Genomic DNA, 12,732 nt, shown 5'->3' on the forward strand with positions numbered 1-12,732 from the left:
TTCCTTTCCCATGGATGATTTTTCTTGTATAATTTTCTTGATTTTCTTGCAGAACTCTTATTTTTTCTCAACTTCTCATTTGGTTTTTGAAGTCTTTTTTAAAGTTCTTCCAAAAGCTCTTTTTTGGGTTTCTGGCCCTTTATTGTATTTAATTTCTTTTTTTGAAATAGGTATTTTTACTTCATTGTCCTCTTAGTTTGATCCAAGGTCTTCTCTGTACCCATAGTAGCTATCAATAATTGGATTCTTTCTCCTTTGATTGCTTTTTTTTTAAACCCTTGTACTTCGGTGTATTGTCTCATAGGTGGAAGATTGGTAAGGGTGGGCAATGGGGGTCAAGTGACTTGCCCAGGGTCACACAGCTGGGAAGTGGCTGAGGCCGGGTTTGAACCTAGGACCTCCTGTCTCTAGACCTGACTCTCACTCCACTGAGCTACCCAGCTGCCCCGTTTGATTGCTTTTTAAAAAAAATTTAGTGGCCAATCCAATAGACTTAATCATTGACTTTTTGCTGGACTCATAAGGTTTCTACAGTTCTGGAGTATAATACCTCAGGATTTGGGGGGGTTGTTTTTTCCTGGGACCTATTTGGTTATTCTAAAAATCCTATAATTTATAATCCAGGGTCTGATGTAATTTATGGGTCCCCTGCTCACACCTTAGTCCATGATTGGTCTCAGGTGCTCCATCCAGAGTTGGTGGGCAGTTCTACCACTTACAACTGCAAGCAGACAAGTCACCTCTCTCTGTGGGCTGATGGGGATCCCTTGAGCTAAGAACACCTCTGACATAGCTGCTCCCAGTGCCCTCTACATATAGATTCTAGGGGTATCTTCTGGGATATAAGCTCCTGGGCTCAGCAAACAAGGTGAGGTTGCCAGTCCTGCCCTATTGATTCCATACTGTTTGGTCTATTCCTACCTCCAGTGCCTGTGGTGATGGGCCTGAGGCCAGGGAAGTACAAAGTCTTCCTTTTTAGTTGTCCTTGGATGTTCAGTTTCACTTGCCTTTTTTTAAAGCATTGATTATGCAGAGATTTTTTTGGTTATTTGTGGGGGGTATTGGGAGGGTGAGGAAACGTCACACTCTACTTCACCATCTTCCCACTGAATTGTACCTATTGAGAATATCAGTTCTTAGAATGGAAAGGATGATGATAACAGACAGCAGAAAGAAGAGACACTCATTTTAAATTTTGTTTCTTATTATCTCTCTGCCAATGGAGAATGATTTTTGGACTAGAAGATATGGAACAAAAATAACAAGAAGTTGATATGCAAGATAAGCAGAAAATATAGTAAGATAGCATCTAACTGGGGGCAGCTGAGTAGCTCAGTGGATTGAGTCAGGCCTAGAGACGGGAGGTCCTAGGTTCAAATCTGGCCTCAGACACTTTCCAGCTGTGTGACCCTGGGCAAGTCACTTGACCCCCATTGCCCACCCTTACCACTCTTCCACCTAGGAGTCAATACACAGAAGGTAAGGGTTTAAAAAAAAGATAACATCTAACTACCCTTTATGAGTTCATATTACCTGGCCCAGATGAACTTCATCCCAGGATGCTTAAGGAAATGCAGAAATGATTGCTGAGCCACCACTAGTCAACTTTGAATTTGATGAGAATATTAAATTACCCAGATATCTGTTATTGCTCTCTGTCTGTCTGTTTGTCTGTCTGTCTGTCTGTCTCTCTCTCTCTCTCCTTCTCCACCTCTGTCTCTCTGTCTCTTTCTCTGACTCTGTCTCTCTCTCTCTCCCCTCGCCTCCCCCCCCCCCTCTCTCAGCAGCCAATAATTCTTTGAGTTTCCTTATGGATAGTTTTTATCTTTCATAAGGTAAATTATCTAAAAGGGGAAAGCTGGTACAACAACTGATTGTCGCCTCAAAGAAGAACCAGTTACTTGGGTGATGACCTTGAAGGAACTGACCACTTCATTTCAATATTCATGACAAAGAAAGAGGATATGATGTTGCTTGGATAGAATCACACCAGTGGAGAGATGGATGATGGAAAGCAAACAAATAAAAATCTCTGTTCAACTCTTATTTTGCTTCCATTTTCTCTGGGAAAAAGAATGATCTTTGGATGAGAACAAAGGGTGAGAACAAAAGGATGAGAACAATAGCTAATAGAAAGTTGATACCAACTAAGTAAGGACCTAGTAAAAATGGGTACCTGCTTACATTTGATGAGTTCCAGTCTCTGTGCCCACACAAACTATGTCCTTTGAGGTTGAAAGTCAACTGTCAGGTTAATTAGTGGGCCTTGGTCAGTGTTCTTTGCAAGATCAAAGAGAATGAGAATGAGAATGACATTGGAGTGTTAGAGAAGCCTGAAGTCTTGATTTTAAGATATGAGAAGAGACTGGAATCTGACTTGATTTGGGGGCCAGAATATTTTATCAAAAGTAAATGGTGAGGGGGCAGCTGGGTAGCTCAGTGGATTGAGAGTCAGGCCTAGAGACGGGAGGTCCTAGGTTCAAATCCGGCCTCAGACACTTCCCAGCTGTGTGACCCTGGGCAAGTCACTTGACCCCCATTGCCCACCCTTACCAATCTTCCACCTATGAGACAATACACCGAAGTACAAGGGTTTAAAAAAAAAAAGTAAATGGTGACCACAAAGAACCAGCATGCTTTAGGACCAAATAATACCAGACTAATCTTTCCATTTTTGACCTAGTTATTAGACTAGTATGATCAGGGAATGCTATGGATATAATTTTTCTAGATTTATTGTAAGCATTTCACAATATCTCATGCTATTTTTGTGTAAAAAAAGGGTCAGACAATAGAATATAGTAAGATAGATCTTGGAACTGGTTTAATGGCCATATCTAAAGAGGAGCCATTCATGACTTGATATCAGTTTTAGGAATTCCCTAGGAAATGTGTGGATATGCTTATCTTAGAGCCCATCAAAGAGGATATAGTTATTAAAACATGAAATAATGTCTTTAAGATATAGTTTCTTTTACATAATGGTGCTCGATCATGTTAAAGACCATCTTACTTCTCTTTGTATACTCAAAAGAACTTTATACCTTCTAGAGTAGTTTGCAAGTAAAGGCAATCAGTTGGTGTTTGTTGAATGAACAAAGTTTTCTAAATGCAAATGTTCTGTCTCATTATATCTATAATGTTATCAAATAAAAGAGGCCCAATGTTCCATGGCAGAAACTTAATTTTTATTTTATTTTACCCTTACTTTCTGTCTTAGTAACAACTCTAAGAAAGAAGGGCAAAGGATAGACAAATGGAGTTAACTAACTTGCCAAAAGTAACATAGCTAGGAAATGTTTTGAGGCCATATTTGAACCCATGTCCTCCTTACTTCATGTCCATGCCAGAAACTTTATTTAATAATTTTTATTTTTTAGAAAAGTTATCCATAGTTACATGATTCATGTTCTTACTTTCCCCTTCACTCCCCCGACCTCCCGCCCACCCCACCCCCACCCCCGCAAGAGCTGACACGCATTTCCACTGGTTTTAACATGTGTCATCGATCAAGACCTATTTCCAAATTGTTGATAGTTGCTTTGGTGTGGTAGTTTGAATCAAAATCCCCAATCATCTGCCTCAACCCATGTGTTCAAGCAGTTGTTTTTCTTCTGTGTTTCCACTCCTGTAGTCCTTCCTCTGAATGTGGGTAGCGTTCTTTACCATAAGTCCCTCAGAGCTGTCCTGTGTCATTGCATTGCTGCTAGTACAGAAGTCCATTACATTCTATTTTACCACAGTGTATTGGTCTCTGTGTACAATGTTCTTCTGGCTCTGCTCCTTTCACTCTGCATCAATTCCTGGAGGTCTCTCCAGTTCACATGGAATTCCTCCAGTTTATTATTCCTTTGAGCACAATAGTATTCCATCACCAGCATATACCACAATTTGTTCAGTCATTCCCCAATTGAAGGGCATATCCTCATTTTCCAGTTTTTTGACACCACAAAAAGCATGCATGCCAGAAACTTTAAAAAGAGCTTAGGAAAAGGAAATTTGACTCAAAAATAAATCCTCAAAATGTTATGTCTGTAGCCATTGTTTTATTTTGCATGATTTGTTCCCTCGTAACTTACTTGTTAAAGGAAAGATTCAAATATGAGTATGCTTGGTTTGGGGCTGGGTGTGTGTGGGAAGTGGCAAAAATGTTCCAAAAAAAATAGAAAAGAACAGAGAAAGATATTGAAAGAAGAGAAGCTGAATGGAAAGTTTGGAGTTTGGAGTTGAATTCATCCTCCATCTTGGCACCACGTGAACCTTCCAGAAACAAGTGCTGTGAGGTCTAGTTTGTGTTCCTCTGCTCCTCTCTACAAAGACTTTGGAATGTGGTGCCCACATTGCTGCTTGTGACCATGTGGGCGGTTGCTGTGTTGATCAGACCAAGTTTGGTGAGATGACCCAATTGTTCCTCAAAGAAAACATGCCTCTCCCTGACTCAGACCCAGAGAACAAAGCTGCAATTGTTAACTGGCTCACTTCTCCAGAATTTTGTCTCAGTTTCTCTCGGAGAGAGAGAGAGTTAAAGCAGAAAAAAAATGGTTCCTGTGACATGTAACAGTGGATGTAGTGGAAATATAGATATAGTATCGACTACATTTATTCACAGCCCATTCCCTTTACCCTGTACTCTATTTTCCTTCTTTGCTAACATTGTGATATAAGGAAAATAGCAGGTCTTCTCCTAAAAGAGAAAGAAAAAAAAGTACACATCAGCAAAAGATTTTAAGAGAAAAAAAATGAAAAAGTTTTGGTTTTAAAAAAATACTACAGCTTGTTTAAAGCAGGATAATAATGAAAATGTTTTAATTTCTGGAATTATTTTTAAATTCAGAAAACAATCTAAGAATGATTATATATCTTATTCTTTCAGCTACCTCCTTTTGTATGATAAACTTTCTCTCTTTTTATAAGCAGACTATCCTCTGTATTTCCTCCTGTCTAAAAAGGTTCCCCTACCACTTTCCTGGTTTATCTGCATGCATCCCTATACTCTATCTTCACCTTATCACCTGTCCTTATCACATTTCAGATTTTTCTTATGAGAACAAAAGCTTCAAATCTCTCATTGTTCATCAATGTTAAAAGACAAGCATGTAGATTGATGAGTGGCCAATTGAAATATATTGTATCTAGACTCCTATCAGATTAAAATACGATGTAAGAACATTAGGTTCCTGATACTAAAAAAAAATTAATTGACAAATAGCATGTATTTATTAAGTTTTTTGTGTGTGTGACAGGCACTGTGTGATGTGCTAAGGATACAAGTACAAGGAATAAAACTCACACTATCCAATATGTGGTGGGTATTACATGGTATTTATGAAATATATTATAATTTCATTTATTGAGGTTATTTGTGATTGAAGTGGTCTATTCTCCATCTTCCATCTTTCCTCACTCCTGATAAAATATTTTTCTATAGAAGGAGGGGTTGGCATTTGGTCTTCCTGATTGGACCTTTCTCACCACTGTACCTTCCACCAGTGTCAATCCCATGGCTCTCATCAGCTTCAACTCTTCTTTCTTAGCCAAAACCTTGAGCTTTTGGTCCTTGGCTGTTATTAAAACAGCAGCAGAACTGAGAGTCATCACAGTAACAGAAAAAAGCAGCAGTTGAATGGACTTGAGCCATAGGAGATGGCCACTGCTGGTAGAGAGGAGCCTGAACCAGAGATCATGAGATATATGGAAAGGTGGAATGTGTTTTGGGAGAACAAGAGCCAGAAGCAAAGTTCAGCCCAGAAGCCTTTGTTGTCCACCCCACCTAAACTGATCCAAAGAACCCAGAGAGTCAGACCTGATGATGGGTGAGATTGAGCTATATAGTCTGGCCTGAAGGCATTTATCTGAAGCCTTTCATACATACTGTGTTTGGTACAACAGCATAATGTGTCATTGAGTGAAATTGCTTTTATTTTAAAACGACCAAAGTAAATGATCTTTTAGTAATGTTTCCTTTCTGGTCTCCTTGGTTTTAGGCCAAAGAAGAAAGAATAGTTGAACTGGAAACTGAAAATGCCGTTCTTCATCTGAAACTGGCCAAGGTAACCATATACTTTTTTTAGTGCTCTGCTTTTAAATTAAAAATAAAATGATCATCCTTTGGTTTCATATCACCTTTGTTTCTCAGTGTGTCCCACACTTAGAGAGCCAACACTTCTAACAAAGTATAAAAGAAAGAGGAGAAAAACAGTTCTGCAAATCTAATGAAACCATCAGTCATATCCAACATTATAAGAAATGTTTTGTCTAAGGTCTCTCCCTCTGCAGAGAAAGGAAGGAGGATGCTTTCTTATTTATCTCTTCTTTGGCAATCAGATTTGGTCATTAAGATTATCCACATTCATTATGATTTTTGTTGTCATTCCTTCCATTTAAATTGTTGTAATTTTATGTACTGTTTTATTGACATTTCACTTCATATTATGTCTCTCTGTATTCTTCATGTTCATTGTTTCCTATGGTGTAATGATATTCCAAAACATATCCATGCCACCATCTTTTTAGCTATTCTCCAATAGATTGTTATCTATTCTCTCTCTAGTTCTTTGCAATTTCTAAAAGTCCCACTATAAATATTTTGGTGTATGTTGGACTGTTCTTAATCATATGCTTTTTAAAATTTTTATTTATTTTTCCTAAATTACATGTAAAAACAAATTTTAATGTTAACATTTTTTTAAGCCAAATTCTCCTCATCTTTTCTTTCTTACCTTTTCTACTCTTTGAGATGGCAAGCAATCTGATATACATTTTACATGTACAATAATGTAAAACATTTTTCCATATTAGTCATTTTATGGAAGGAAACTTGAAGAAAACAAAAAAAGTGAGAAAGAAAGTGAAATACAGTATGTTTTGGTCTATATTTAGATTCCATCCGTTCTTTCTTTAGAGACAGATGGCATTTTTTTTTATTGTGAGTCCTTTGGGATTGTCTTGGATCACTGTATTGCTTTGAATATCTAAGTCTTTCACAATTGTTCATCGTGCAATATTGCTGTTATTCTGTACAATGTTCTCTCTTGGTTCTGCTCACTTCACTTTGCATCAATTCATGTAGCTCTTTCCAGTTAACCACATACTTTTAATATTTTAATAATGCACCTGGTTTATATTACTATTACTGATTTGTTGTTAAACCAGTTTTTGAACATCTTTTGATAGGTTGAAATTTGAGGGGAACCTTAACCTTCATTTTATCTCTCATCCAGTTAAAATATCAAGTTTTAGAAAATCAAAGTTTAGTTCTTGAACCATTAATGCCTCTATTCTTTTTTTTAATTAAAAAAAAAAATTTTTAAACCCTTACCTTCCGTCTTGGAGTCAATACTGTGTATTGGCTCCAAGGCAGAAGATTGGTAAGGGTAGGCAATGGGAGTCAAGTGACTTGCCCAGGGTCACACAGCTGGGAAGTGTCTGAGGCCAGATTTGAACCTAGGACCTCCTGTCTCTAGGCCTGGCTCTCAATCCACTGAGCTACCCAGCTGCCCCCATGCCTCTATTCTTGAAAGAGCTTAAGTCATTTTCTGATAATATTAGGTGGTGTTCTGAATGACTACCTGATATATTAGAGCATTCTTTTAGAACATTAATATAAAGATTACCAAATGTTTCATCTTATAAATTTCCTCAAGGCTTCCAGGACCATTCTGTATCATCCTTTTACATAAAACAAAAACAAAATTAATTTCCTAGTTTTCCTTACAGACACTGTGCTCAAAGCCTAGAAGAGAGAGCATAGACAGAGAAATCACTCTACACATTAAAAGAAACAAGTTTATTCTACTGTTACTACAAAATATCTGCGTACTCCAGATTCAATCTTAAATCTCCATCACACCCTCAGAATACTCATCACACTTTCATAAAGGTTCCAGTTAGAACAGAACAAAGCCAAATTATGTCTGAAATTCCAGACTCTGCTTCCCATCACTTTTCTCAACAACCATCTCCAGAGTAGTGTCAGTGTCCCAGGGAAGAAAGGGGCATAACTGAGATATTTGCATATTGTTTTATTTTGTTAAAATAAGTTCTTTAAAAATATCAGTTCAGGGAATGAATGTGATATTCTATGTAGTCTAACAAGCATGAATTGCTTCTCGAGTCCTGGGTACAGAATTTGAGAGTCAGGAGGCCCCTTAATAGCCATCCAATCCATCACATACATAAATGGAAGCCTTCCAGTAATATACTGAAGGAGTGATTGTCCAGTTTCTGCTTGAAGATTTCTAAAGTGGAAGATCTATCACCTCTGGAGGCAGCTCATTTTACTTTTGGATAGTAATCATCATTAGCAAGATTTTCCTAATTTTTCAAGCCTAAATTAATTTATTTGTAACTTGCACCTATTGCGTCTGATTCTACCCTTCAGGGCCAAAGAACATATTTAATAATGACCTTGTGTGACAGCCTTTCAAATATTTTAAGACAACTATTGTGTCTCCCCCAAATCTTCTCCAAGCTAAACATCCCCATTCAATTGCTCCTTATATGACATGAACTTAAGACTCTTCACCATCTTGGTTCACTCTCCATCTTACCTATTGTACCTAGAATGTATAGTATTCTTTTTAAAAAATCATTACCTTGTCTTTGAATTGATATTAAATATTGGTTCCAACACAGAATATCTATAAGGACTAGGCAATTGGGGTGCTCAGGATCATACAGCTAGGAAGTATCTGAAGCCAGATTTGAACCCAAGACTCCAGGCCTGGCTCTCTAAACACTGAGCCACCCAGCTGCCCCGAACATAGCACTCTTGATAAAGTTTGATGAGGACAGAGTACAGTGAGACTGCTACTTTTTTATTCTTGGAAGCTATGCCCAAGATTGCATGAACTTGGCTCTACCCACTATTGACCCATATTGAGTTTGCAATCCATTATCCACCCTCCCCAGTCTTTTTTCAGAACAACTACAGTTTAACGATGCTTTCCCCATCTTATACTTGTTAAGTCAATCTTTTGAATCCAAATGTAATGCAATACTTTTATCCTTACTGAGTTTCATCCCATTAAATTTAGCCCAGTGTTCTATCTTGCGCATTGAGAACTTTTTGGATCCTGACTATCATTCAGTATATTAACTATGACTCCCAGCTTTGTGTCATCTGAAAATCTGTTAAGATACCATCTGTGCCTTTCTCCAAGTCACCAATACAAATTAATAAACCCAAGGCTAAACCAGATCCCTGGAATCTATAGACTTTTAACCTTACCAACTAGTCTTTATGTCCAAACATGTAAGCAGTTCTTAATTCATCTGACCGTATCACCAATGCCTTAATCTCTTTATCATCTCCGCAAGAAGAACGTGAGAAACTTTTACCAACTCCATCCACAAGCATCCCCCACATCTTTTAAGTGATTAACCATCTCCCAAAGAGCAAATGAGATTAGTCTGGCCATGACACATTCTTGATGTAGCCATGCTGGCTCTTTGCAATCACCACTTCCCTTTCTGGATGTTTGCCAACCATTTCTTTAACGACTTATTCTAGAATTTTTCCAGGAATAGAAGTTCCTAGAATTGTTCGAGGAATAGAAGCGCCAACTCTCAAAAAAGCAAACCTGCTGACAGTTTGCAATCTCTGTTCTTTTCCCTATTTTGAATCTTGAAATATTTGCCCTTCGCCTATCTTTGTGGCATCTCTCCCAAGTGATCTTTCAAATATCATAGATATTGCCTCAATAGTTAGATCTGTCTGTTCTTTCAATCCCTAAAAATGTGGTTCATCTGGGTCAGGCAACTTGAATTCATCAAGGCTCTTTGGGTATCAACTCTACATCATTTTTATTGTCATTTTCATTATAAGGGTTATTCTACTTTGTAGAGAAAATACCTACAAAATAGGAATCGAGCAGCTCTGTCTTCCTTTTGTTGTCAGTTGTCATGATCTAGTCTACCTCAAATAAGGATCCTATCTTTTTTTGATCCTCTTTTTTTCTCCCAACATAGCAAACAACAACAGTAACAGCAATAAAAATCCCTTACTTTTCTAGCCTCTGTTCATAATACATTTACTAATGTATTGGATTTTTTTCATTGCTTTGTTGGCTCATATTATTGAAATTGAGACCTTTGAAATTCCCCTTCCCACATCTTTTTCAGACAAACTGCCATTGAGGCACACCTCTCCCATAATGTACTTGTGAAGCTAATTTTTTTTTAACGCAATGTAAGACCTTACAGTTATCCCAGTTAAATTTCATCTTCTTAAATTTGACCCAAAGTTTTAGCCTGCCAAGATTGATTTGGATCTTGATTCTATCACTTAATGTTTATTATCTTTTCTAATTTCGTGTATTCTGCAAATGTGATAAGTATATCGTCCAATCTTTTATCTTAGTCACTGATAAAATGACTGACTGCTAGTCAATATGCATTTAGGTGGCACAATGGATAGAATGCTGGACCTGAAGTCTGAAAAGAAAGTTCCAATCCTACCTCAGCTACTAGCTGCGTGACCTTGAACAAGTTTACCTCAGTTTCTTTATCTGTAAAATGAGCTGGAGAAGGAAAGGGCAAGCCACCCCAGTATCTCTGCTAAGGAAACCTCCAAAAGGGATCACAAAGAGTCAGACATGACTGAAAAACAACTAAACAACAAATATGCCAGTCATCAAGGAGGTATACTAAGGCAAAAAAAAAAAATAATCCCTATCTTCTAGGAGAGCACATGATAATGGGGGAGAGATAACATGTAAATAACATGGAAACTACAAGATTTGTATTGAGTATAGATGGAAAATAATATCAGAGGGGATGTCATCAGCAGATCAGGAAAGGCTTCTCACTGAAAGATTTGAGCCGAGTTTAGTAGGAAAGCAGGGAAATTAAGAAGAAGAGACCAGGGAACAGCTTATGTCCAATAAGAGCACAGTCAGTACAAAAACATGGACACACGGGGTGTAATGTCATGTTCAAGGAACTGCAAGCAGATCAATATAGATGTCTTGAAAAGTATGTGCAGGGGATAAGGTAGAAGACTTGAAAGGTAGGAAAGGCCAAGATTATGAGGTCTTAAATGCCAGGCAAAGATCTTTCCATTTTTTCTTGGAAATATTTGGAGCACCTGGAACTCATTAGGGCAATGGTGGGGGATGACATAGTCAGACCCAACTTTAATCACAGTGGAAGCTGAGTGAAGGACAGATTGGAGGGGAGAGAGGGAGAGACCCAAGATTTGAGAACAGACTGGGTCCAGGGGATGACTGGGAATGGGGAGTTGAAGATGAAGTTGAAGATGATTTGGAAGATAGTGATACCCTCAATAGGAATAGGGAAGTTTCTGAGGGGGCGATATATGAGACTAAATAAACATAATTTATTTTAAAAATTTGGAGAGAGAAAACCAGTAAAGAGACAAAGACGATTCTTCAGAGCATACTACCAGAGAATTTCTTCCAATTCGATGTGGAACCATTCATTACTATTCCAAGTTTGTCCTTTATACCACATACCTTTTCTTCTTTGGCTCATTCCTGTGTTACTGCAATAAGGAAATTTCACTGCCATTAGTCTTTTCCCCATCTAATCAACTTAGCATATTTTTTTGGCCACTATTTATTATTCTATGATATTCAGGAAGTTAATATCAAAAACATGTAGATGATTGCACATGTATAATCTATCCCAGATTGCTTATATTCTTAGGGAGGGGAAGAGAGAATTTGGAATTCAGAATATTAAAAATTGTTTTAACATGTAATTGAGGAAAAATATGAAATATCATAAAAATATAGAGTAATATTTATAAATTTTTTATTTGTTGCAGTAGTCTTAGAGTCATGGGACTTTTCCATCTGACTTACAGTTGAAACATTCTGTATATGTTGTCTCTTCTATTAAAATTGAGCTCCTTGAGGACAGGGACTATCTTCCTTTTCTTTTTGTATCCTTAGCTGCTTAATATAGTGTTTTGCATGTGCATTCATTCATTTTGTACCTCCCTTGCTTCAATATCTGCATAGGTAGCCTACTACATTAGAAAGAACATTGGAACTAAAGTCAAAATGTTAGGGCAGCTAGGTGGCTCAGTGGATAGAGAGCCAGACCTGAAGACAGGAGGTCCTTGGGTCAAATCTGGCCTCAGATAGTTCCTAGCTTTGTGACCTGGGCAAGTTATTTGATTCCAATTGCCTTGGAACCATTATTTATTATGTATTCTAAGACAGAAAGTAAGGGTTAAAAAAATTTAAAAATTAATTAAAAACAATTTTAAAATAAAGTCAAAATATGTAGACTAGAATCCAAGCTTTGCTACTTAGTACTTGTGTATCTCTGAGCAAATTGTTAACCCTGTCTTGGGCCTTAGTTTCCTAATATGTAAGATGTGAGGACTAGATTAACTGTTCTCCAAAGGTTCTTCTAGGCTTACATCCTGTGATTTAACATTGTATTTCTTTGACTTTTAAGCCATCCTCCCTTTTCCTAATAATCTAGCCCTATTCTACATTTCAAACCATATTTCCCATTATTCTATTTTGTGTACATTCCTCTCTGATTAGGTCAATCTCCTTACTGTCCTAGCCCATAATATTCCTGCTCTCTTAGTACTCAATTGGTCTCTTTTCCCCTTTCCTTTAAATCCTACTTGCCATTTGAAGTCCCACTCAGGTGTTCTCTTTACCATGAAGGCTTTTTTAAAAAAATTTTTTTTTAAAAGCTCCCTCTCCCTCTCCCTCTCCCTCTCCCTCTCCCTCTCCCTCTCCCTCTCCC

At 37.6% G+C, this 12,732-nt stretch overlaps 1 protein-coding gene across 1 annotated transcript in view; it reads left to right on the forward strand.

Annotated features, from left to right (window-relative positions):
• Window positions 1-5,643: 5,643 nt before the first annotated feature.
• Window positions 5,644-12,732, forward strand: part of KIF25 (kinesin family member 25) — a 105,395-nt gene continuing 98,306 nt past the window's right edge. The window contains exon 1 of the mRNA XM_044675482.1: window positions 5,644-5,813. Coding sequence (XP_044531417.1) covers window positions 5,644-5,813 — 170 coding nt within the window. The remainder of the gene's footprint in view (window positions 5,814-12,732) is intronic.

This window comes from Gracilinanus agilis, chromosome 4 (genome assembly GCF_016433145.1).
Source record: "Gracilinanus agilis isolate LMUSP501 chromosome 4, AgileGrace, whole genome shotgun sequence".
In the NCBI taxonomy this organism is placed as follows: Eukaryota; Metazoa; Chordata; class Mammalia; order Didelphimorphia; family Didelphidae; genus Gracilinanus; species Gracilinanus agilis.